The 25,476-nt window shown below is 46.5% G+C and overlaps 2 protein-coding genes and 2 pseudogenes across 3 annotated transcripts; all 4 read left to right on the forward strand.

The window, feature by feature from the left end:
- Positions 1 to 252: 252 nt before the first annotated feature.
- On the forward strand, positions 253 to 2,634 carry LOC123064502 (disease resistance protein RGA2-like; annotated as a pseudogene). Its single transcript, XR_006430718.1, has one exon. The product of XR_006430718.1 is annotated as a disease resistance protein RGA2-like (transcript).
- Positions 2,635 to 10,607: 7,973 nt separating this feature from the next.
- On the forward strand, positions 10,608 to 12,551 carry LOC123064514 (disease resistance protein RGA2). Its single transcript, XM_044487984.1, has one exon. The coding sequence runs from the start codon at positions 10,701 to 10,703 to the stop codon at positions 12,183 to 12,185; it is 1,485 nt and encodes a 494-aa protein (XP_044343919.1). The 5' UTR covers positions 10,608 to 10,700; the 3' UTR covers positions 12,186 to 12,551.
- A 1,739-nt stretch (positions 12,552 to 14,290) lies between these two features.
- On the forward strand, positions 14,291 to 15,837 carry LOC123064525 (disease resistance protein RGA2-like). Its single transcript, XM_044487994.1, has one exon. It carries the CDS (start codon positions 14,306 to 14,308, stop codon positions 15,782 to 15,784), a length of 1,479 nt encoding a protein of 492 aa, XP_044343929.1. The 5' UTR covers positions 14,291 to 14,305; the 3' UTR covers positions 15,785 to 15,837.
- Positions 15,838 to 16,208: 371 nt separating this feature from the next.
- On the forward strand, positions 16,209 to 24,964 carry LOC123044916 (uncharacterized; annotated as a pseudogene).
- Positions 24,965 to 25,476: the final 512 nt, after the last annotated feature.

Here is a 25,476-nt window from a genome sequence, read left to right on the forward strand (position 1 = left end):
TCACATGATTATAGCGTGTGAACCAATGATGATGCCGCATACTAAATTCTAGACATATTTTCAGATCCCACTTTCGTCATTTTTCTCTACATCAAATCAAATGAACTGTATTAGAGCCCTTAGCTAATAATTTATTCTTAAGTTCTGGAACGGGGTGATAAATGCCGGTCTAGTATCTGTTTTTCTGAACCTTTATAATTTGCCAGTGTCACTCTTGACAAAGTTTATGAAAGCATTTCCCCAAAAATTTAAGTAAAAAGTATCTTGTTCTAGCATTATGAATCTGGTTGAAGTTCATGCTCATTTATTCTGTATGTTTATTTATTTATTCATCTCTTTGTAGTTTTAGGACGTATGGTTCATTGAGCTCCCACATGCTATACCTATATATCCACCATTTTGATATATGATGAATATAAAAAAAATACTTTTCTTCTGTCAAGACAATGTCGCCTTCGTTGGATGGGTCAATGAAGACTAGGAAAACACTATTTTCTGAATTTTATACCACACTTGCCCTTCTGAAGCTTCCGGCTGACTGTCAAAGTCATCGAGTCAACAAAGTCTTAAGTCTTTCACAAGTGCCTTCTGAAGCTTTGAGCGAACCATTCAAAGTCATTGAGTCAGCAAATTCCCAAGTCTTTCTAGCTTAGAGCACCATCTATCTGGTAAGAGGCTGGGAGGGCTTTCTGTTTGTTTGCGTTTCACAATGGAAGCAATCATTTCTGAAATTTATACCACACTTGCCCTTCTGAAGCTTCTGGCTGACTGTCAAAGTCATCGAGTCAACAAAGTCTTAAGTCTTTCGAGCTCAGAGCACCATCTATATAGTGACGTGCTGGGAGGAGTTCCTGTTCATTCGCGCTTCACAATGGAGACAATCATCTCTGTGGTTCTTGGTGATCTTGTTGGCAGAGCTATATCCTTCGTGGTCGAGAAGCGCCGCGAGAAGACAACCGCTGAGGAGGATCTGCAGAGGCTGCGCCAGCTGCTTCTGAGGATAAGTGCTGTTGTCGAGGAGGCTGAGGGGTGATGTGTCACAAACCGGGGGATGATACATCAAGCTAGCACGATGCGAGAGCAAATGTTCAGAGGGTACTACCTTCTCGATGCCTTCAGGTGCAGAGAGAAGAAGACCGATGACGAGGAGGTGAGTCACTTCTTGTTTGCTCAATCCAATTTCAATCCGGCCAAGCGTTTTCGCCGCCTTTCTAGCAACACTCAGATTGAGAGCACGGTAACTGTTAGAGTAAGCAGTCAGGAGCTTAGACAGGTTGTTCTTGGCCTAGAAAGCATGCTTGTTGATATGAAGGAGTTTGCTATATTTCTGATGAGCTACCCTCGCATGTACCGCCAACCCTATGGTGCATATTTATTTGTGGACAAGTATATGTTTGGCCGCCAAATGGAGAGGGAACAAGCCATCCACTTCTTGCTACAAGCAGAGCTTCCGTAGGGAAATGTGGGTGTCCTTCCAGTTGTTGGTTCTGCATATGTTGGGAAGAGCACTCTTGTGGAACATGTTTGCAACGATGAGCGTGTACAAAACCACTTCTCCTTGATCTTGCTCTACATTGGAAACAACCTTCAAGATGAAACGATGACAACTTTTAGAGATCATTGCGTGATCAAGCATCAAAATATTTCCTTGGATGAAGAGAAGTCGTTGGTAGTCATTGAGCTCTTAGGGGACGTGGACAAAGGAGTATGGAAGAGACTGCTGCACTCTTCTGAACGATGCATGCCACATGGGAGTAAGATCATAATCACAAGCCGATCAGAGAAAGTGGCCAGTCTTGGAACAACGGAAGCCGTCAGGCTAAACTATTTGTCTAAAGAAGCTTACTGGTATTTCTTCAGGATGCTCGTGTTTGGTAGCACGGATCCGGAGGAGCACCCGAAGTTAACATCCATAGCCATGGAGATAGCCGTAGAGATGTGTGGATCTTTCTTATACGCATATGTTGCTGCTGCCTTACTGAGAGAAAATCTTAGTGCTCGGTTCTGGTACAGGGTTCTCAGACACCTTAGGGAGTACAAGCAGAAGAATATCTTGTTGTTAGGTGAATATCCTGCTGAGGAAGATCAGCCTCGGTATATTTTGAGCTTGGCTAAAAGGCGGCATGGTTCTGAGGATACTAAGTTCCTTTTGCAAAGTAGTCACTGCCACAATGGTCCTGCTTCTCATGGTGGGCTTCCGAAGATAACAATGGTGGATCTGCTATCCGGCACCTGGAGCGCTATGCCAAGGGGAAAATTTGAGGTCTTGTCCTGGAGGTCTGTCATACCACCGTACTACAGCTACACAACTGCTTGCGAGTTTGTCCGGCACAGCAGTAGTACCACAGCATAGATGAAGAAGAGAAGCGCTCTTTGGCACCGTGGTGACATTGCTTTGATTTACTGGTGGTTCTCTTCTTGTCTATGGACCATGGCTCACCTGATTGGTTGATGAGACTTCCTTGCTTTGCTGGTGTAAAAGTTGATGATATTTATTTAAGTTGATCTGGTTCTTGACTCGATCTTGTATGGAGTATACTGTGACTGGTATCCGGTACATATGGCTCCCTAATTACCGGTTGTGTTTGTAATCACTTTTGCCATCTTCATCTGAATAAATAAGCCCTTGGCTAAGTAGCTAATGTTTCTCCTCAGACTCTCTTTTTTACTTTTTGTATAGAGCTGACACATCTTGCTAGCTAGTACTCCCTCCGTCCGCAAAAGCTTGTCCCTCAAATGGATGTATCTAGCACCAAGTTAGTGCTAGATACATCTAGCTTTGTTTCTCAGAAGGTAGTACTAACATCTAGCGTTGTTTCTAACTACTTGAGAAGCCTGTTTTGTTTACACGAACGACGGCGCTGCTCAGAGAGGGTGACGAAGGACAAGCATCCTGGGCATCCTCGGCATCGGCGCAGATTCTCAGAAGCAGCTACTGCAACCTCTGCAGATCCTGCCGCGAAGTTTGGTACTTTTCAGCCAAAAGATGCTGGTTAACGATGTCTTGTACAGTAGAAGACAACATCACTCACACGAGTCTGGGCGAGTTCAGTTCAGGCAACCTGCATGCCTTGCTACAAAGATCAGTAGCGCAAGTGAAAATAAACACAGATAGCTGGAGCTAACAAGATAAAAAAACAGCTGAAAGAGCAGAGTGAACAAACACAACCACTGCCTGATTGCGCAGGTGTTGGAAAGGACCGAACAAAAAAGTGATCTCACTGTTGATCCCAACAGGGGAAACTTGCAGCTTCAAGTTTCCACCACACCGATCTTTATTAAATCAGATATAAATCAGAAACAGATACTTTTCGTCTGTCATAACAGTGTCGCTTTCGTTGGCTGGGTCAAATGCCAATTCCCTGCTCAGTGCTTGTGCTGGATAACAATTGAAAGGACACGGTGAGCAGGCACGACCACTTCTTGATTGTGCAGGTGTTAGAAACGACGGAGGAAAAAACGTCATCTGGCTATTTATCAAATGGTGCAAACATGCTATTTTCTGGAAGCTACATCATAATTGCTTTCTGAAGCTTTAGCTGACCATTCAGAGTCATGGAGTCAGCAACTTGCTAACTCCCTTCAAGTTCTGGTGAGAGTCAGGGAGGGGTTCCTGTTTGCTTGCAGTTTACGATGGAGACACTAATTTCTGCAGTTCTTGATGATACTGTCAGCAGAACCATATTCTACTGGTTGAGAAGTGCTGTGAGCAGAGAACCACGGAAGAGGATCTGCAGAGGCTGCACCAGCTGCTTCTGAGGTTACGTGCCGTTGTCGAGGAGGCTGAGGGGTGGCATGTCACTGCAAAGATGATCTGTCAGACTAGCATGATGACAAAGCAAATGTTCAGAGGGCACTAACTTCTCGACACCTTCAAGTGTGGAGAGAAGAAGACTGACACTGAGGAGGTGAGTCCCTCCTTGTTCGTTCAATCCAAATTTAATCCAGCTAATGTTTTTACCACATATCTAGTGACATTCAAACTGAGAGCAGGGTAATGGGTAGAGAAAGCAGCAAGTAGTTGAAATAGGTACTTTTTGTTAAGAGTTATATTATAAGTCATGTACCCCTTTGTATTTATCCCGTTATATAAGGGGTTTTCTGCATATGTTTCACATCTGTACATGTATATATATCGGCCTATGGCCTCATGGGAATACAAGTTGCATATTTCCTAACATGGTATTAGAGCTAGGTCAATTTTTTCGCACGCCGCAACTCGTGCTGTTGATCCTCCGTGGCCGCCGCCGCGACTTTTCTCTGTCGTAGCGCCGGTTCTCACGTCCGGTCCTCTCTGATCGGTCCACCCAAGGCCGGCTCCTTCCCCGTCCGTCCCGCATCTCTGTAACGCTCACGCCGCATCCTTTGGACCGAGCAAGCTGGTCGCCTCTCTGGGTCGGATCTCCGTCGGGCTGCTACTCTTCCAACAACAAGACACCGGTCGTCGCCCCTCGTTGGATCTCCCTGCCAGCTGCCAGTTTCCGCTCTCTGCAGCTCCTTGCCGATCTCGCCGCCAGCTGCCAGTTTCCGCTCTCTGCAGCTCCTTGCCGATCTCGCCGCCAGCTGCTCTTCTCGCCGGATCTCTCCGCCAGACTGCTCCTCGTCCGGCGGTTGCCGTCTGCTGCCCGTCGGAAGCCTCTGTTACTCCCGTGTGACTGCTGCTGCCTGGGAAAAAAAAACAGGCACGCTGTCCGCATCTTCCGGCTATGTTGCTGTTCCTCGCTGTCCGGTGATCTTTGATGGTACTAACTACACCGAGTTCACTGGCTTCATGCGCATTCACATGTGTGGCATCCGTCTCTGGGGTGTTCTTTCTGGCGAGGTCTGCTGTCCGCCACGTCCAGTTCCTCCGGTGGCCCCTACTCCTCCGACTCCACTGGTTCTTGCTCCGGATGCTAATCAGGCCGCGAAGGATGCGGCTAAGCTTGCCGATGAGGCTGCTGATCGTGCTTATGATGAGAAGGTTTTGGCTTATGAGAAGGCTCTTCAGATTTATCATGGTGCTTTGTCTGCTTACACCCAGTGGCTTGATGATGATGCTCGTGCTGCTGCTGTTCTCACTGCTAGTGTTCTGCCTCAGTTTGCTTCTGAGTTTCTGGGTCTTCCTACTGTCTTTGAGATGTGGACCCATCTTCGTCAGCGCTATCAGCCCTCTGGTGATGCCTTATACCTTTCTGTGGTCCGTCAGGAGCATGCTCTTCAGCAGGGTGACTCTACTGTTGATGACTTCTATGCACAGAGTTCTGCTATCTGGCGCCAGCTTGATTCTCTCCGCAGTGCTGGTTGTCGTACCTGCCCCTGTTGCCAGGCTGTCCAGGCCAATTTGGAGTTTCATCGCGTCTATGAGTTCCTGTCTCGGCTCCGTAAGGAGTTTGAGCCCTGGCGTGCTCAGTTGTTTGCTCGTGGCCGTATTTCTCTCATGGAGGCGCTTTCTGAGATTCGTGCTGAGGAGACTCGCTTACGTGGTGCTGGTTTGCTGGAGGTTCCCTCCGTGCTCGCTACTCGTGCTCCTACGCCACCTGCTGCACCGACCCCTTCTCGCTCGAGTGCTCCGCCGCTCTTGCCCACTCCTTCTGGAGGCTCAGGTCGCCCCCGTCCACATTGCGACTACTGCAACAATGATGGTCATCTTGAGTCTCAGTGCTACACGAAGAAGAAACACCTGCGCAAGGCGCGATCATCATCTTCAGGGACTTCGTCATCTACCTCGACAGCTTCAGCCATTACTTTGACTGAGCAGGATATTCTGAGACTTAAGCGTCTACTTGCGGCTTCAGGTTCTTCCTCGACGGGTACTGCTGGTTCTGTGACTGATGCTTCCTGCACTGAGCAATCACCCTCTACACAGTCAGGTACATCCCCATGGGTTCTGGACTCTGGAGCTTCTTTTCATATGTCTTCTCATTCTTCCATTTTGTCCTCTTTTCGCTCGCTGGATTCTCCTGTTCATGTCCTCACTGCTGATGGTACTCCACTTTCTGTCGTTAGTAGAGGCACTCTTATCACTCCTTACTCTGTTCCTGATGTTGCTCATGTTCCTCGACTCACCATGAATCTATTTTCTGCTGGTCAACTTACTGATTCTGGTTGTCGCGTCATCCTTGACGTTGACTCTTGTTCTGTCCAGGACCGTCGCACGCACACTCTGGTTGGGGCTGGCCCTCGCCGCCGTGATTCTCAGGGTCTTTGGGAGTTGGACCGGCTTCATGTTCCTTCTGCTGCCACCACTATCGCCAGTTCCTCCGCTTCAGTCGCCTCTGTTACTGGTTCCTTCAAGCAGTGGCATCATCGACTTGGTCATCTGTGTGGTTCTCGGTTGTCGTCTTTAGTTCATCGAGGCCTTCTGGGGTCTGTCTCAGGAGATGTCTCTTTAGAGTGTCAGGGTTGTCGTCTTGGCAAGCAGATTCAGTTACCATATTCACATAGTGAGTCAGTGTCTAAGCGTCCTTTTGATTTAGTCCATTCTGATGTATGGGGTCCGGCTCCTTTCGCTTCCAAAGGTGGTCATAAATACTATATTATTTTCATAGATGACTTCTCTCGTTACACATGGCTTTATTTCATGACTTCTCGTAGTAAGGTGTTGTCTATTTATAAGCGTTTTGCTGCCATGGTTCATACTCAGTTCTCTTCACCCATTCGTGTTCTTCGTGCTGACTCTGCTGGCGAGTATATCTCTAAGATGTTGCGTGGTGTTCTTGCTGAGGAAGGCACTCTCTCTCAATTCTCTTATCCTGGTGCTCATGCTCAGAATGGTGTGGCTGAGCGAAAGCATCGTCATCTTCTTGAGACGGCTCGTGCATTGCTGATTACTGCCTCTCTCCCGCCTCATTTTTGGGCTGAGGCCGTCTCCACCTCCACCTATCTTATCAATCTCCAGCCTTCCGCTGCTCTACAGGGTGGTGTTCCTTTCGAGCGTCTTTTTGATCGTTCTCCTGATTATTCGATGCTTCGCTTGTTTGGTTGTGTTTGCTATGTTCTTCTTGCCCCTCGCGAACGCACCAAACTGACCGCTTAGTCTGTTGAGTGTGTCTTTTTAGGCTACAGTGATGAGCATAAGGGCTATCGTTGTTGGGATCCTATCGGTCGTCGGATGCGTATCTCTCGAGACATGACTTTTGATGAGTCTCGTCCCTTCTACCCACGCCCATCTTCCTCGACCTTTTCAGTGGAGGATATCTCTTTCCTCACTTTTCCTGACTCACCTATCACCCCCGTCGAGTCTGTGCCTATTCGTTCTGCTCCCTCTGCTTCTCCACCTCTAGTCGATTTGATGCCACCATCTTCCACGGTCTCCTTGTCTAGCATGTCACCAGATTCTACACCTCCATCTCCGGTGACTTCTTCATCGCCACCCCTCGATTCTACCTTGGCAATTCCTCCTTCTATTGTTCCATCTCTTCCTCAGTATTACACTCGCCGTTCACGTCCTGTGGATGCCTCCGTGGATGTGTCGTCATCTTCCTCTCAGCCTACTTATGGCTTGCGTTCTCGTCCTCGTCCGCCTGTTGATCGCTTTGGATTTCCCACCGCTGGTGCTGCTGTTCTTGAGCCGACTTCTTATCGTCAGGCTGTTGTTCATCCTGAATGGCAGTTTGCGATGGCAGAGGAGATTGCTGCTCTTGAACGCACTAGTACCTGGGATCTTGTTTCCCTTCCTCCCGGAGTCCGTCCCATCACTTGTAAGTGGGTCTACAAGGTTAAGACTCGCTCCGATGGTTCTCTTGAGCATCACAAAGCTCGTCTTGTGGCTCGTGGTTTTTAGCAGGAGCATGGTCGTGATTATGACGAGACTTTTGCTCCTGTGGCACATATGACCACTGTTCGTACACTTCTTACCATTGCCTCTGCACGCCACTGGTCTATATCTCAGTTTGATGTTAAGAATGCTTTTCTTAATGGTGACCTGCGTGAAGAGGTGTATATGCAGTCACCACCTGGGTATTCTGTTCCTGATGGCATGGTCTGTCGTCTTCGTCGCTCTCTCTATGGCCTTAAGCAAGCCCCCCGTGCCTGGTTTGAGCGTTTTGCCTCTGTGGTCACTGCTGCTGGTTTTTCAGCAAGTGCTCATGATCCAGCATTGTTTATTCACCTTTCTCCTCGTGGTCGGACTCTTCTTCTTCTCTATGTTGATGACATGGTCATCACTGGGGATGACCCCGAGTATATTGCCTTTGTAAAGGCCCGTCTTAGTGAGCAGTTTCTTATGTCTGATCTTGGCCCTCTTCGCTACTTTCTTGGGATTGAAGTCTCTTCTACCTCTGATGGCTTTTTTATATCCCAGGAAAAGTATATCCAGGATCTTCTTGCTCGTGCTGCTCTTACTGACGAACGCATTGTTGAGACTCCTATGGAGCTCAATGTTCACCTCCGTGCTACTGATGGTGATCCCCTCCCTGACCCGACGCGTTATCATCATCTTGTTGGCAGTCTTGTCTATCTAGCTGTCACTCGTCCGGATATCTCTTATCCGGTTCATATTCTGAGTCAGTTCGTCTCCGCTCCCACATCGGTCCACTATAGTCATCTCCTTCGTGTTCTCCGATATCTTCGGGGCACAATCTCTCACCGTCTATTCTTTCCTCGCTCCAGTTCTTTACAGCTTCAGGCTTATTCGGATGCTACGTGGGCTAGTGATCCTTTAGATCGCCGTTCACTTTCTGCTTACTGTGTTTTTCTTGGTGGTTCTCTCATTGCGTGGAAGACGAAGAAACATATTGCAGTTTCCCGTTCGAGTGCCGAGGCTGAGTTGCGAGCAATGGCTCTTTTGACTGCAGAGGTGACTTGGTTACGGTGGTTACTTTAGGATTTTGGTGTTTCTGTCACTACACCGACTCCGCTCTTATCTGACAGTACAGGTGCTATTAGCGTTGCGCGTGATCCTGTGAAGCATGAGCTCACCAAGCATATTGGTGTTGATGCTTTCTATGTACGCGCTGGTGTGCAGGATCAGGTTATTGCTCTTCAGTATGTGCCTTCCGAGTTACAGTTGGCGGATTTCCTGACGAAGGCCCAGACTAGAGCACAACATGGCTTTTATCTCTCCAAACTCAGTGTTATTCATCCACCATGAGTTTGAGGGGGGGGGGGGGTGTTAGAGTTATATTATAAGTCATGTACCCCTTTGTATTTATCCCATTATATAAGGGGTTTCCTGCATATGTTTCACATCTGTACATGTATATATATCGGTCTATGGCCTCATGGGAATACAAGTTGCATATTTCCTAACACTTTTCTTCCGTCATTGCAGTTCTGCTTTCATATTAGGAGAACCCAAGTTAAAAAAAGAAAGATTAGGAGAACCCCCATTTTCTGAAACTTATAGCACAATCTTCTGTCATAACATTGTTGCCTTTGTTGGTGGGTCAATAAAGACGAGGATAACACCTACTTTTTTGAAAAGTATAGCACAATTACCTTCTGAAACTTTCAGTTTGACCATTCGAAGGCATGCCTCAGTCCTTCGAGCTTGGAGCACCATCTATCTAGTACCGGCGTGGGAGGGGTATCTGTTCGTAAACACTTCACAATGGAGGAATCATTTCTGGGGTTCTAAGTGATCTTGTCGGCAGAGCTATATCCTTCGAGCTTGGATCACCATCTATCTAGTACCAGCCTGGGAGGGGCATCTGTTTGTAAACATTTCACAATAGAGGCAATCATTTTGGGGGTTCTTAGTGATCTTGTCAGCAGAGCTATATCCTTCGCTGTCGAGATGTTCCACGAGCAAACAACCACGGAGGAGGATCTGCAGAAGCTGCGCCGGCTTCTTCTGAGGATATCTTCTGTTTGAAGTTCATGCTCATTTATTCCATATATTTCCTTATTTATTCATCTCTTTGTAGTTATAGGACATATGGCCGTGTAGTTTCAGAGTCATTGAGCTCCCACATGCTATGTCTTTATGCAACAGGTAGTTGCTACTTACAAGTCTTTCGCTGAATTGGTCGGATCAAAATTTTGTCGACTTTAGCAATTTTCTGTGCTTTGAAAGATGTCTACTGTTAGAAGTGTCTAAGGTGCGACTACTGGAATCACCAGTGAGCTCCACAACTTGATGGATCATCCCTCAGTTTGCGACGCTCCCCTCTTGGCCTCCTCAACAACGGCACAGATCCTCAGAAGCAGCCTCTCTAGATCCTGTACCGCAGTTGCCTGTTCCCAGCACTTCTCAGCCATGATGCTTGTTAACAGTGTCTTGTAGAAGTTAGAAGAACACAAAACCCGCACAGTGTGGGGAGTTCAGATTTCAGACAACCTGCATGTGTTGCTACAAAGATCAGTATCTCCATGCAAGGGGTTCTGACTGACAAGAAGAAACAACAGTAAAAAAAAGCAGCGAGTGAAAGCAACCAATGCCAGATTCTGCTGGTGTTGGAAAGAACGGAAGAGGAGTGTGATTTGACTTTTGTTCCCAGCAGAAGAGACGTGCAGCATCAAGTTTCCACCATTTCGATATCCTTTTCAAAAACAAATACTTTCCTTCTTTCCAAAGTCAAAACAATGTCGCCATCATTGGATGGGTCAATGAAGACTAGAAAGTAGGAAAACACCTAATTTAAAGCACAAGTGCCTTCTGAAGCTTTGAGCGAACCATTCAAAGTCATTGAGTCAGCAAATTCCCAAGTCTTTCTAGCTTAGAGCACCATCTATCTGGTAAGAGGCTGGGAGGGCTTTCTGTTTGTTTGAGTTTCACAATGGAAGCAATCATTTCTGCGGTTCTTGGTGATCTTGTCGGCAGAGCTATATCCTTCGTGGTCAAGAAGCTCCGCGAGCAGACAACCTCTGAGGAGGATCTGCAGAGGCTGCGCCAGCTGCTTCTGAGGGTAAGTGCCGTTGTTGAGGAGGCCGAGGGGCGGCGTGTCACAAACCGAGGGATGATACATCAGGCTAGCACGATGAGAGAGCAAATGTTCAGAGGGTACTACCTTCTTGACACCTTCAGGTCCAGAGAGAAGGAGGCCGATGATGAGGAGGTGAGTCGCTTCTTGTTTGCTCAATCCAATTTCAATCCGGCTAAGCGTATTCGCTGTCTTTCTAGCAACAGTCAGATTGAGAGCACGGTAATTGGTAGAGAAAGCAGTCAGGAGTTGAAACAGGTTGTTCTTGGCCTAGAAAGCGTGGTTGCTGATATGAAGGAGTTTGCTATATTTCTGATGAGCTACCCTCGCATGTACCAGCAACCCTATGGGGCATATTTATTTGTGGACAAGTATATGTTTTGCCGCCAAATGGAGAGGGAACAAGCCATCAGCTTCTTGCTACAAGCTGAGCCTCCAGGGAATGGAAATGTGGGCGTCCTTCCAATTGTTGGTCCTGCACGAGTTGGGAAGAGCACTCTTGCGGACCATGTTTGCAATGATGAGCGTGTGCAGAATCACTTCTCCTTGATCTTGCTCTACACTGGAAACGACCTTAAAGATGAAACAGTGACAAGTTTTAGAGATCATTGTACGATCAAGCATCAAAATATTGGCTTGGATGAAAAAAGGTTGTTGGTTGTCATTGAGCTCTTAGGGGATGTGGACAAAGGGGCATGGAAGAGGCTGCTACACTTGTATGAACTATACATGCCACATGGGAGCAAAATCATAATCACCAGCCGATCAGAGAAGACAGCCAGTCTTGGAACAACGGAAGCTGTCAGGCTAAATTATTTGTCAAAAGAAGCTTACTGGTATTTCTTCAGGACGCTCGTGTTTGGTAGCACGGATCCGGAGGAGCACCCAAAGCTAACATCCATTGCCATGGAGATAGCCCTAGAGATGCGTGAATCTTTCTTATACGCATATATCATTGCTGCCTTACTGAGAGAAAATATTAGTGCTCGGTTCTGGTGCAGGGTTCTCAGACACCTTAGGGAGCACAGGCAGAAGAATATCTTGTTGTTAGGTGAATGTCCTGTTGATGAAGAACAGCCACGGTATGTTTGGAGCATGGCCAAAAGGCGGCAAGGTTCTGAGGATATTAAGTTCTATCTGCAAGGGTGTGACCCTCAAAAAGGGCCTGCTTCTCATGGCGAGATTCCAAAGATAACAGTGATGGATCTTATATCTGGCACCTGGAGTGCTATGCCACGGGGAAAATTTGAGGTCTTGTCCTGGAGGTCTGTTATACCACCGTACTACAGCTACACAACTGTTTGTGAGTTTGTCCGGCACGAGAGTAGTACCACAGCATAGATGAAGAAGAGGAGCGCTCTTTGGCACCGTCGTGACACTGCTTTGAATTACTGGTGGTTCTCTTCTTGTCTTATGGACCATGGTTCACCAGATTGGTAGATGCGACTTCCTTGCTTTGCTGGTGTTAAAGTTGGTGTATTTAAGTTGATCTGGTTCTTGACTCGAGCTTATATGGAGTATATTGTAACTGGTACCTAATTACTGGTTGTGCTTACTTGTATGGAGCTAGGTGTTAGTACATATATGGCTCCTTAATTACCGGTTGAGCTTATATGGAGCTAGATGTTTACATAGGGCTCCTTAATTGCCGGTTGTGCTTGTAACCACTTGTGTACTCTTCATCTGAATAAACAAGCCCTTGACTAAGTAGCTGATATTTCTGCAGACTCTCCTTTCCCTTACTGTATAAAGTTGACATATCTTGCTAGTACTAACATCTAGTGTTGTTTCCAACCACTCGAGAAGCCCGTTTCGTTTACACGAATGACGGCACTGCTCAGAGAGGGCGATGAAGGGCAAGTACCCTGTGCGTCCTCAACATCGGCACAGATCCTCAGAATCAGCTGGTGCAACCTCTGCAAATCGTGCTGTGAAGTTTGGCAGCTTTCAGCCATGATGCTGGTTAATGGTGTCTTGTAGAAGACAACATCACTCACACGAGTCTGGGGAGCTCAGTTCAGGCAACCTGCATGCCTTGCTACAAAGATCAGTAGCGCAAGTGAAAATAAACACAGATAGCTGGAGCTAACAAGATGAAAAAACAGCTGAAAGAGCAGAGTGAACAAACACAACCACTGCCTGATTGCGCAGGTGTTGGAAAGGACCGAACAAAAAAGTGATCTCACTGTTGATCCCAACAGGGGAAACTTGCAGCTTCAAGTTTCCACCACACTGACTTTTATTAAATCAGAAATAAATACTTTTTTTCTGACATAACAGTGTCACCTTCGTTGGCTGGGTCAAACGCCTATTCTTTGAATTTTTCGCACAATTGCTTTCTGAAGCTTCCTATTGACCGTTAAAAGTCACCAAGTCAGCAACAAGCCATCAAGTGTTTGTTTGGTCACCAAATGGAGAGGGAACAAGCTGAGCAGAGAAGATGGTTAGTTTTGGAACAATGGAAGCCATCAAGCTAATTTTTTTGTCGAATAAGCTTACTGGTATTTTCTTCAAGATGCCCGTGTTTGGAAGCACTGATCCGGAGGAGCACCCAAAGTTAACATCCAGAGCCATGGAGCTAAGCCCTTGAGACACAGATCTTTCATCACCGGCAAAGTTTTAAATAGCGCGCTAAGCATCTTAGCGCCAGACCTCTTTCAAATGCTATAGCGTGCTATATCGGAGCTATAGCGCGCTATTTAAAATGTTTGTTCATTTGTTTGGACCAAAGTCTCTTAGCGCAAGACCTTTTGTAAACGCTATAGCGTGCTATAGCGGAGCTATAGCGGGCTATTTGAAACAGTGATCACCGCATATGTTGCTGCCGCATTACTGAGATCAGATCTCAGTGCTTGGTTGTGGCGCAGGGTTCTCACACACACGAAGGCGGATATTCAGAAGAATATCTCATGGTTAGGTCAATATCCTGTCAATGAATACCAGCAGCCCTGGTCTCTATATTTGGAGCATGGCCTAAACAAGGCAAGGGTCCAAGGATCTTAAGTGTTTGATGCGACGTGGTTGCTACCAAAAAGGTCCTGCTGCTCATGACGAGGTTCCAAGGATATCAGCGGTGGATCCTCTATCCGGTACCTGGAGCGCTCTTCCACGGGGCAAATTTGACGTCTGGTGCTGCAAGTCTCGTATATACTGTACAAAAGCTACACATATGACTGTGAGTTTGTATGGGAGTGAGCAAACACAACCACTGCCTGATGTTGATCCCAGCAGGGGAAACATGCAGCTTCAAGTTTCCACCACGCCGACCTTTGAATCAGGAGCAGATACTTTTCTTCTGTCCTAGCCGCCTTTCTCTGTTTTTTTTGCATGATTGCTTTCTGTTGCTTTCCACTGACCGTTTAAAAGCCATAGAGTCAGTAGCTGCCTAACTCCATCCAGCTTAGAGTACCATCTAGCTAATCTGAGGCTTTGGAGGAGGTCCTGTTTGCTCGCACTTCATAATGGAGACATTCATTTCTGCAGTTCTTGGTGATCTTGCTGGCAGAGCCATATCATTCGTGGTCGACAAGTGCCGTGAGCAGGGAACCGAGGAAGACGATCTGCAGAGGCTGCATCAGCTGCTTCTGAGGTTACGTGTCATCATCGAGGAGGCCGAGGGGCGGTGTGTCACCAACCGAGGGATGATCTGTCAAGTTAGCATGATGAGAAAGCAAATGTTCAGAGGGCACTACCTACTCGACACCTTCAAGTGCAGAGAGAAGAAGACCGACGATGAGGAGGTGAGTCGCTCCCTGTTCATTCAATCCAAATTTAACCCCGCAAAGCGCTTTCGCCGCCTTTCTAGCGGCACTCAAATTGAGAGCATAGAAATTGGTAGAGACATCAGTAAGGAGTTGAAACAGCTTGTTCTTGCCCTGGAAACCGTGGTTGTTGATATGAAGGAGTTTGCTATATTTATGATGAGCTATCCTCGCATGTGCCGCGAACCTTATGGTGCATATTTATTTTTTGACAAGTGTATGTTCGGTCGCCAAATGGAGAGGGAACAAGCCATCAGCTTCTTGCTACAACCTGAGCCTCTAGGGGGTGAGAATCTGGGTGTTCTTCCGATCGTTGGTCCTGGACTTATTGGGAAAAGCACTCTTGTGGAACATGTTTGCGACGATGAGCGTGTGCACAATCACTTCTCCTTGATCTTGCTCTACAATGGAAATGACCTTAAAGATGAAACTGCAATGCCTTTTAGAGATCATTGCGTGGTCAAGCATCAAAATATGGCCTCGGGTAAAGAAAGGTTGTTGGTTGTCATTGAACTCTTAGGGGATGTGGACGAAGAGGCATGGAAGAGGCTGCTGCATTCTGCTGAAAGTTGCATGACATGTGGGAGCAAAATCATAGTGACTAGCCGATCAGAGAAGATGGTCAGGTTTGGAACAGCGGAAGCTATCAAGCTAAGTTGTTTGTCTGAAGAAGCTTACTGGTATTTCTTCAAGATGCTTGTGTTTGGAAGCACGGATCCGGAGGAGCACCCAAGGTTAACATCCATAGCCATGGAGCTAGCCCTCAGGATGTGCGGATCTTTCATCTCTGCATGTGTTATTGCCACTTTACTGAGAGAAAATCTCAGTGCCTGGTTCTGGTGCAGGGTTCTCAGAAGCTTTAGGAAGTACATGCAGAAGAATTTATTGTTGTTCGGTGAATATCGTGACGTGGATAAGTCTCGGTATATTATGACCATTGCTGAAACACAGCGAGTTTCTAAGGATCTTAAGCTCTTTCTGCTCTATCCTAGTTATCAAAAAGGGCCGGCTGCTCAGGGTGAAGTTCCGAGGATAACAGTGGTAGATGTTCTATTCAGTAGACGGAGCACTGTGCCACAGGGCAAATTTGAGGTCTTGTGCTGGAGGTCTGTCATACCACCATACTACAACTATATATATGTTTGTGAGTTTGTGCAGCACAAGAACACCACACCGTAATACTCTTCTTGTATATTCGATCAATTATGTTTGGCTTACCAGATTAACATGTATTAGACTTCCTTGCATGTTTAACATGTATTAGACTTCCTTGCATGTTGTTCTAAATGTCGGTGCTTGATTTTAGTTGATCTGGTTCTAGACTGATTGATCTTATACGGAGTATACTGCAACTAGAACTCAGTAGATCATCATGTAGGGCTGTGATTGTAATCACTTGAATACTCTTCATCTCATTGAATAAAGCCTTGGAATAAAATCTAGTTGATATTTATGCGGACTCTGTTTTCACTTTTTTTTCAAAGCTGATATATCTTGCTAGTACCTTGTTTCCAAAGAACGGCTGCATCACTCAGAGATTGTGCAGGATGAGAACAGGGTGAGCAGACACAACCACTGCTTAATTTCGCAGGTGTTGGAAAGTATGGAGGAAAAATGTGATCTGGCTATTGATTCCACTGGTGCAAGCATTCAGCGTCAAGTGTCCACCATGTTGACCTCTAAAGCAAAAACAGGTACTTTTCTTCTTCTGTCACAACAATGTCACTTTCATGTAGCAGCAATAAAAACTAGGAAGACACCTATTTTCTGAAATTCGTAACACAATTGCCTTTTGTAGCTTTCAGCTGACCGTTCAAAGTCACTGAGTCAGCAGCTTCCTAATTTCCTCAAGCTCAGAGCACCACTAGCTGGTGAATGGCTGGGAGGGTTCCTGTGTGTTTGCACTTCACAATGGAGGCAATAATTTCTACGGCTCTTGGTGATATTGTCAGCAGATCCATATCTGTCTTGGTTGGCCAAGGAGCAGAGGATAATATACAGAGGCGCCGCTAGCTGCTTCTGAGGATATCTGCTGCTGTCGAGGAGGCCGAGGGGTGTCGTGTCGCACACTGAGGGATGATCCGTCAGGCTAGCGTGATGAGAGGGCAGATAGAGAGTCCATGAAGACTAGAACACCCGATGGGTCAATGAAGACTAGCTGGCCATTCAAAGTCATCAAGTCTGCAACTGCCTAATTCCTTCAAGCTCAGTGCACCTGACTTGGCAACTGCTTAAGTCCTTCAAGCTCAGACCACCATCTATCCGGTGACGGTGAGAGGCTGGGAGGGGTAGTTTGCACTTCGCGATGGAGGTGCTCATCTCCGCAGTTCTTGGAGATATTGTCAGCAGAGCTATATCCGTTGTGGTCGACAAGTGCCGCGAGCAGACAACCACCAAGGAGGATCTTCAGAGGCTGCGCTAGGGAATGGAGATCCTGGTGTCCTTCCGATCGCTGGTTCTGCACTTATTGGGAAAAGCACTCTCGCGGAGCATGTTTGCGACGACGAGCGGGTGCGCAACCATTTCTCGTCGATCTTGTTCTACACCGGAGACATCCTCAATACAGATGAAACGGCAACAACTTTTAGAGATAACTGTACAATCAAGCACCAAAACATCAACATCGCCTCGGTTGAGGAAAGATCCTTGCTTGTCGTCGATCTCTGTGAAGACTTCGACGAAGACACATGGAGGGGGCTGCTGTGCTCTTCCGCGAGATCCCTGAAACATGGGAGCAAGATCATAATCACTAGCCGATCGGAGAAGGTGGCCAGTCTCGGAACAACTGAGGCGGTCAGGCTAGAACGTCTGCCCGAAGAGGCCTATTGGTACTTCTTCAGGACGCTGGCATTCGGTAGCACGGACCCCGAGGATCACCCGGAGCTGACGTCCATTGCCAATTGCCATGGAGCTCACTGTTGAGATGCGTGGCTCATTCATGAACGCGTTCATCAGCGCCGGCCTGTTGCTGGGACTGGGCGCAGACCGTCTCTGCGCCCGGTCCTGGCGCAGGGTCCTCGCACATTTCAGGGACTACTTGCAGAAGAACACCATGCTGCTGGGCGGCGAGTACCCTCTCGACCTCCAGTCCTGGTACGTCTGGAGCATGGCCCAAGCGCCGTGTCTGGGTCGTCTCAAGCTGTTCCTGCTGTGCGATAGCTACCAGAGAGGGCTGGATGATCGCACTGAGGCACCGAGGGTGAAGGTGGTCGACCTCCTGTCCGGGACCGCCGCCGCGCCATGGGGCAGGTCCGAGGTGTTGTTCTGGAGGTCCCTCATACCACCGTACTACAGGTACGTGTGTATGTGTGCGAGTGCGAGTTTGTGCAGCACAAGAACAAGAAGACCACGATCGAAAGTGAGCCGTAGAGGTGGTTCATGCATGTTCCGAGTTCTTGATTGACCGATCTTATATTGGAGTATGTCGTGGTTGGTACCCGGCCAGCAGCTCAGAGTGTAGTTACAGTCATTTCTTGGACATATGTCCTGCTAGTACGTCTCAATCATCTGAGATTTCTTTAAGTCTCATTTGATTTAGAAAAAATGTAATTTTATTTACAGAAAATGGCTTACCAGATATGCATGTGTGCTAAGACTTCTGGTGTAGTAATCTATTGTAGTGCTTATAATCTATTGTATTACCAGAAATGTAATTACTTAATGTGCTTATAATCAATTGTATACTCTTCCATATAAAAAAAGCCTTAGAATAAGATCTACTCCCTCCATTACTTAGAGTTTCAAATGAACTACCACATACGGATGTATATAGACATATTTTAGAGTGTAGATTCACTCATTTTGCTTCGTATGTAGTCACTTGTTGAAATCTCTAAAAGGACAAATATTTAGAAACGGAGGGAGTAGTTGATAGTAATGCTGACTCTGTTTTACCTTGTTTACAGTGACTTGAGAAGGCCATTTCTTTTAAGCAAACGGCCGCACTGCTCAGAGACTGCAGAAACAACCACTGCTTGATTCTGTAGGTGTTTGGAAGCATGGAACAAAGTTGTGACCTCTAAATCACCATGTAGCGTCAAGCTTCCACCATGTTGACCTCTAAATAAAAAACTGGTACTTTTCTTCTTTTCTTCTGTCAAAACAATATGTCGCCTTTATTGAATGGGTCAATGAAGACTATGAGAACACCTATTTTCTGGAACTTACAGCACAATTGCTTTCTGAAGCTTTCAACTGACCATTCAAAGTCACCGAGTCAGCAACTGCTTAAGTCCTTCAAGTTCAGAGACACCATTTATCTGATGAGAGGTTGGCAGGGATTCCTGTTTGCTTGCAGTTTACAATGGAGGCACTCATTTCTGCAGTTCTTGATGATCTTGCTGGTAGAGCCATATCCTCTGTGGTCGAGAAGTGCCGTGAGCAGAGAACCGCGGAAGAGGATCTGCAGAGGCTGCACCAGCTGCTTCTGCGGTTACGTGCCATCGTCGAGGAGGCCGAGGGGCGGTGTGTCACAAACCGAGGGATGATCTGTCAGGTTAGCATGATGACAAAGCAAATGTTCAGAGGGTACTACCTTCTCGACACCTTCAAGTGCAGAGAGAAGAAGACCGGCGATGAGGAGGTGTGTCGCTTCTCGTTCGTTCAATCCAAATTTAATCCGGCTAAACGCTTTCGCCGTCTTTCTAGCGACACTCAAATTGAGAGCATAGAATTTGGTAGAGACATCAGTAAGGAGTTGAAACATGTTGTTATTGCCCTGGAAAGCATGGTTGCTGATATGAAGGAGTTTGCTATGTTTCTGATGAGCTATCCTCGCATGCACCGCCAACCTTATGGTGCATATTTATTTTTGGACAAGTGTATGTTCGGCCGCCAAATGGAGAGGGAACAAGTCATCAGCTTCCTGCTACAAGGTGAGCCTCTAAGGGGTGAGAATTTGGGTGTCCTTCCAATTGTTGGCCCTGGACTTATTGGGAAGAGCACTCTTGTGGAACATGTTTGCGACGATGAGCGTGTGCGCAATCACTTCTCCTTGATCTTGCTCTACAGCGGAAATGACCTTAAAGATGAAACTGCAATGACTTTTAGAGATCATTGCGTGATCAAGCATCAAAATATTGCCTCGGGTAAAGAAAGGTCGTTGGTTGTCATTGATCTCCTAGGGAACGTGGACGAAGAGGCATGGAAGAGGCTGCTGCATTCGGCTGAAAGTTGCATGATGTGTGGGAGCAAAATCATTGTGACTAGCCGATCAGAGAAGATTGTCAGGTTTGGAACAGCGGAAGCCATCAAGCTAAGTTGTTTGTCTGAAGAAGCTTACTGGTATTTCTTCAAGATGCTTGTGTTTGGAAGCACGGACCCGGAGGAGCACCCAAGGTTAACATCCATAGCCATGGAGCTAGCCCTCAGGATGGGCGGATCTTTCATCTCTGCATATGTTATTGCCGCCTTACTGAGAGAAAATTTCTGTGCCTGGTTCTGGTGCAGGGTTCTCAGAAGCTTTAGGAAGTACATGCAGAAGAATTTATTGTTGTTCGGTGAATATTGTGATGTGGATAAGTCTCAGTATATTATGACCATTGCTGAAACACGGCGAGTTTCTGAGGATCTTAAGCCCTTTCTGCTCCATCATAGTTATCAAAAAGGGCCTGCTGCTCAGGGCGAAGTTCCGAGGATAACAGTGGTAGATGTTCTATTTAGTAGATGGAGCACTGTGCCACGGGGAAAATTTGAGGTCTTGTGCTGGAGGTCTCTCATACCACCATACTACAACTACATAAATGCTTGTGAGTTTGTGCGGCAGAACACCACATCGTAGTTCTCTTCTTGTATACTCGATCAATTATGTTTGTTTACCACCAGATTGGCATGTATTAGACTTCCTTGCATGTTGTTCTAAATGTTGGTGCTTGATTTTAGTTAATTTGGTTCTAGACTGATCGATCTTATACGGAGTATACTGCAATTAGAATGCAGTAGATCATCATGTAGTGTTATGTTTGTAATCACCTGTATACTCTTGATCTCAATAGACAAATCCTTGGAATAAAATCTAGTTGATATTTCTGCAGACTTTTTTCACTTTTTGGGCAAAGCTGACATATATTGCTATTACCTTATTTCCAACGAACGGCTGCACCACCCAGAGATTGTGCAGGATGAAAGAACAGTTGAAAGAACACGGTGAGCAGAGACAACCATTGCTTGATTGTACAGGTGTTGGAAAAAACATAGGAAAAAAATGTGATTTGGCTATTGATTTCAATGGTGCAAACATGCAGTTCAAGTTTCTACCATGTTGACCTCTAAATCAAAAACAGGTACTCCCTCCGTCTGGAAATACGACGTATTTTAGTTATAAATACATTCATTTTTAGCTATTTCCGCGACAAGTAATTCCGGACGGAGGGAGTACTTTTCTTCTGTCACAATAACGCCGACTTTGTTGAATGGGTCAATGAAGACTAGTGAGGAGAGAACCTATTTTCTGGAAGTTACAGCATCATTGCTTTCTGTAGCTTCAGCTGGCCATTCAAAGTCATTGATTCAGCAACTTCCTAACTCCTTCAAGTTCTGGTGAGCCTGGGAGGGGTTCCTGTTTGCTTCAAGTTTATGATGGTGGCACAATTTTTTGCAGTTGGTGATATTGTCAGCAGAGCCATATGCTTCGTGGTCGAGAATTGCCGTGAGGTTATGTGCCATCATTGAGGAGGCTGAGGGGCAGCGTGTCACTAACCGAGGGGCGAGGGATGATCTGTCAGGTTAGCATGATGATGAAGCAAATGTTCAGAGGGTACTACCTTCTCGACATCTTCAAGTGCAGAGAGAAGAGGACTGACAATGAGGAGGTGAGTCGCTCCTTGTTCGCTCAACGCAAATTTAACCCAGCTAAGAGTTTTAGCCGCCTTTCTAGTGACACTCAGACTGAGAGCATGGTAATTGTTACAGAAAGCCAGCAAGGAGTAGAAACAACACTCATGACAATCTGGGGGTTCAGTCGACCTGCATGCTGCTACAAAGATCAGTACCACAAGTGAAAATCCACACGAGAGTTCGGGCCATCAAGATGAAAGAACAGCTGAAAAAACAACACCACTGCCTGATGGACTGGGGTCAGGTGTTGGAAAGAACAGAAGAAAATGTGATCTCACTGTTGACCCCAACAGGTGGAAAACGGGGCTTCAAGTTTCCACCACGCTGGCCTTTCAATCAGAAACAGTAACTTTTCTTCTGTCGTAACAGTATTGTTCGCTGGTTCAAACGCCTATTCTCTGAATATTTTACACAGTTGCTTTCTGAAGCTTTCAACTGACCTTTAAAGTCATGAGTCAGCAACTGCCTAACTCCGCAAGCTGAACCGCAGTTGCGTGTTCACAGCACTTCTCAACCATGATGCTTGTTGACAGTGTCTTGTAGTAGAACTTAGAAGAAAACAACACCCGCGCAGTGTGGGGATTTCAGATTTCAGACAACCTGCATGTGTTGCTACAAAGATCAGTATCTCCATGCAAGGAGTTTTGAGTTTTGACTGACGGGGCGAAACAACAGTAAAAAAACACAGTGAGTGAAAACAACCAATGCCAGATTCTGCTGGTGTTGGAAAGAGCAGAAGCGTGTGATTTGACTTTTGTTCCCAGCAGAAGAGACGTGCAGCATCAAGTTTCCACCATTTCGAGATCCTTTTCCACCATTTCGACATCCGTTTCATTCAAAAACAAATACTTTTCTTCTGTCAAAACAGTGTCGCCTTCAGTGGATGGATCAATGAAGACTAGGAACACCTATTTTCTGAAATTTAAAGCACAAGTGCCTTCTGAAGCTTTCAGCTAACCATTCAATGTCATGGAGTAAGCAAATTCCTAAGTCTTTCTAGCTCAGAGCACCATCTATCTGGTAATAGGCTGGGAGGGCTTCCTGTTCATTTGCGCTTCACAATGGAGGCAATCATTTCTGCACTTCTTGGTGATCTTGTCGGCAGAGCTATATCCTTCGTGGCCGAGAAGCGCAACGAGCAGACAGCCGTGGAGGATCTGCAGAGGCTGCGCCAGCTGCTTCTGAGGGTAGGTGCTGTTGTCGAGGAGGCCGACGGGCGGTGTGTCACAAACCGGGGGATGATACATCAGGCTAGCACGATGAGAGAGCAAATGTTCAGAGGGTACTACCTTCTAGATGCCTTCAGGTGCAGAGAGAAGAAGACCGGCGATGAGGAGGTGAGTCTCTGCTCGTTCGTTCAATCCAAATTTAATCCGGCTAAGCGCTTTCGCCGCCTTTCTAGCGACACTCAAATTGGGAGCATAGAATTTGGTAGAGACGTCAGTAAGGAGTTGAAACATGTTGTTCTTGTCCTGGAAAGCATGGTTGCTGATATGAAGGTGTTTGTCATAATTTTGATGAGCTACCCTCGCATGTACCGCCAACCTTATGGTGCGTATTTATTTTTTGACAAGTGTATGTTCGGCCGCCAAATGGAGAGGGAACAAGCCATCAGCTTCTTGCTACAAGCTGATCCTCTAGGGGCTGGGAGTTTGGGTGTCCTTCCAATCGTTGGTCCTAGATTTATTGGGAAGAGCACTCTTGTGGAATATGTTTGCAATGATGAGCGTGTGCGCAGTCACTTCTCCTCGATCTTGCTCTACAGCGGAAATGGCCTTAAAGATGAAACGGTGATGACTTTTAGAGATCATTGTGTGATCAAGCATCAAAATATTGCATCAGGTAATGAAAGGTCATTGGTTGTTATTGAGCTCATAGGGGATGTGGACGAAGGGGTGTGGAAGAGGCTGCTGCACTCTGCTGAAAGATGCATGACAAGTGGGAGTAAAATCATAGTGACTAGCCGATCAGAGAAGATGCTCAGGTTTGGAACAACGGAAGCCATCAAGCTAAGTTGTTTGTCTAAAGAAGCTTACTGGTATTTCTTCAAGATGCTCGTGTTTGGAAGCACGGACCCGGAGGAGCACCCAAAGTTAACTTCCATAGCTATGGAGGCAGCCCTCGGGATGCGAGGATCTTTCATCTTCGTATATATTGTCGCTGCCTTACTGAGAGAAAATCTCAGCATCCAGTTCTGGTGCAGGGTTCTCAGAAACAATAGGAAGTATCTGGAGAAGAATGCATTGTTGGCTGGTGAATATCTTCACGAGGATAAGCCTCGGTATGTTTGGAGCCTTGCTCAAACACGGCGAGTATCTGAGGATCTTAACCTCTTTGTGCTACATGATATTTACCAAAAAGGGCATGCTGCTCAGGGCGAGGTTCCGACGATAACACTGGTGGATGTTCTATCGAGGACATGGAGCACCGTGCCGCTGGGAAAATTTGAGATCTTGGGCTGGAGGTCTCCCATACCGCCATACTACAAGTCTACAACTACGTATATGCTTGTGAGTTTGTGCGGCACAAGAACCCCACACCATAGTTCTCCTCTTGTATACTCGATTAATTATGTATGGCTTACCAGATTGGTATGTATTAGGCTTCCTTGCATGTTGTTCTGAATGTTGGTGCTTGGTTTAAGTTGATGTGGTCCTAGACCGATCGATCTTAGATGGAGTATACTGGAACCCAGTAGCTCATTCTGTAGGGGTGCCCTAATTACTGGCTTTGTTTGTAATCACTCTTGTATACTCTTCATCTCAGGAAGCAAACCCTTTGAATAAAGTCCATGTGGGGTTACCTACTTATTGCAGACTATATTTTCAATTTTTGGACAAAGCTGATATATCTTGCTAGTACTAATATCTTTCCAGTTACGAATCATTTGCACGAAATTGCCGTGCAGCTCAGAGGCAGGACAAGTACCCTCGACATCGGCGAGGGAGGATCACCGGATGCAGATGCTACCCCGCAGTTGCCTGCATGACCAACTACGGTCTGGGGAGTTCAGGCTAACAAGTTGGAACAACAGCTGAAAGAAGAACACAGTGGGCGGACATAATCACTGTCAGATTGGGCAGGTGTGTGGAAAGAACAGAAGAAAAATGGAAACCTGTAGCGTCAAGTTTCCACCGTGTTGACCTCTGAATAAAAGCCAGGTACAGTACTTTTCTTCTGTCATAACTCATAACAATATCACTTTTGTTGGATGGGTCAATAAAGAATTAAAGATTAGGACAGCCATCATTTTCTGAAACTTATAGCACAATCTTCGGTCATAACATTGTTGCCTTTTGTTGGACGATTGGATAGGTATATTTTCTTAAATTTGGTATACAATTGCCTTCTGAAGCTTTCAGCTGCCCGTTCAAAGTCACCGAGTGAGCAACTGCCTACCTGAAGACTCTTTCAAGCTCATAGCACCATCTATCTGGTGAAATGCTGGGATAGATTCCTGTTTTCTTGTGCTTCACAATGGAGGCGCTCCTATCCGCTGTTTTGGTTGAGAAGTGCTGCGAGTAGACAATCGCCAAGGAGGATCTTCAGAGGCTGCGCCAGCTGCTTCTGAGGATATCTCATCGAGCATGTTTGTGATGATGAGCGGGCGCGCAATCACTTCCTGTTCTACACCGGAGACAGTCTTGTTACAGATGAAACGATAGCCACTTTCAGAGACCGGTGTGCAATCAAGCACCGAAGCATCAGCATCGCTGTCTCAGTTGATGAAAGATCCTTGCTTGTCATGGAGCTCCCCGAAGACATCGACGAAGGCTCATGGACAACCGAGGCCGTCAGGCTAACACGCCTGCCTGAAGAGGCCTACTGGTACTTCTTCAGGACGCTGAGTCGCTGACGTCCATCGCCATGGAGCGAGATTGAGACCGCCGTACTGCAGGTACCTGTATGTGTGTGAGTGCGAGTTTGCGCGGCACTAGAACAAGAACACCACGATCTTCAAGTGGAGTATGTTGTGGTTGGTACCCGGCCAGTAGCTAGCCCATCGTTTAGTTGCAATCACTTGGTGTATATACATA

This window comes from Triticum aestivum, chromosome 1A, assembly GCF_018294505.1.
Source record: "Triticum aestivum cultivar Chinese Spring chromosome 1A, IWGSC CS RefSeq v2.1, whole genome shotgun sequence".
NCBI lineage: Eukaryota > Viridiplantae > Streptophyta > Magnoliopsida > Poales > Poaceae > Triticum > Triticum aestivum.

Bases quoted from the DNA above. Each gene is read 5' to 3' on its own strand.
- LOC123064514 (XM_044487984.1), top strand. From the start codon at position 10,701: ATGGAAGCAATCATTTCTGCGGTTCTTGGTGATCTTGTCGGCAGAGCT.
- LOC123064525 (XM_044487994.1), top strand. From the start codon at position 14,306: ATGGAGACATTCATTTCTGCAGTTCTTGGTGATCTTGCTGGCAGAGCC.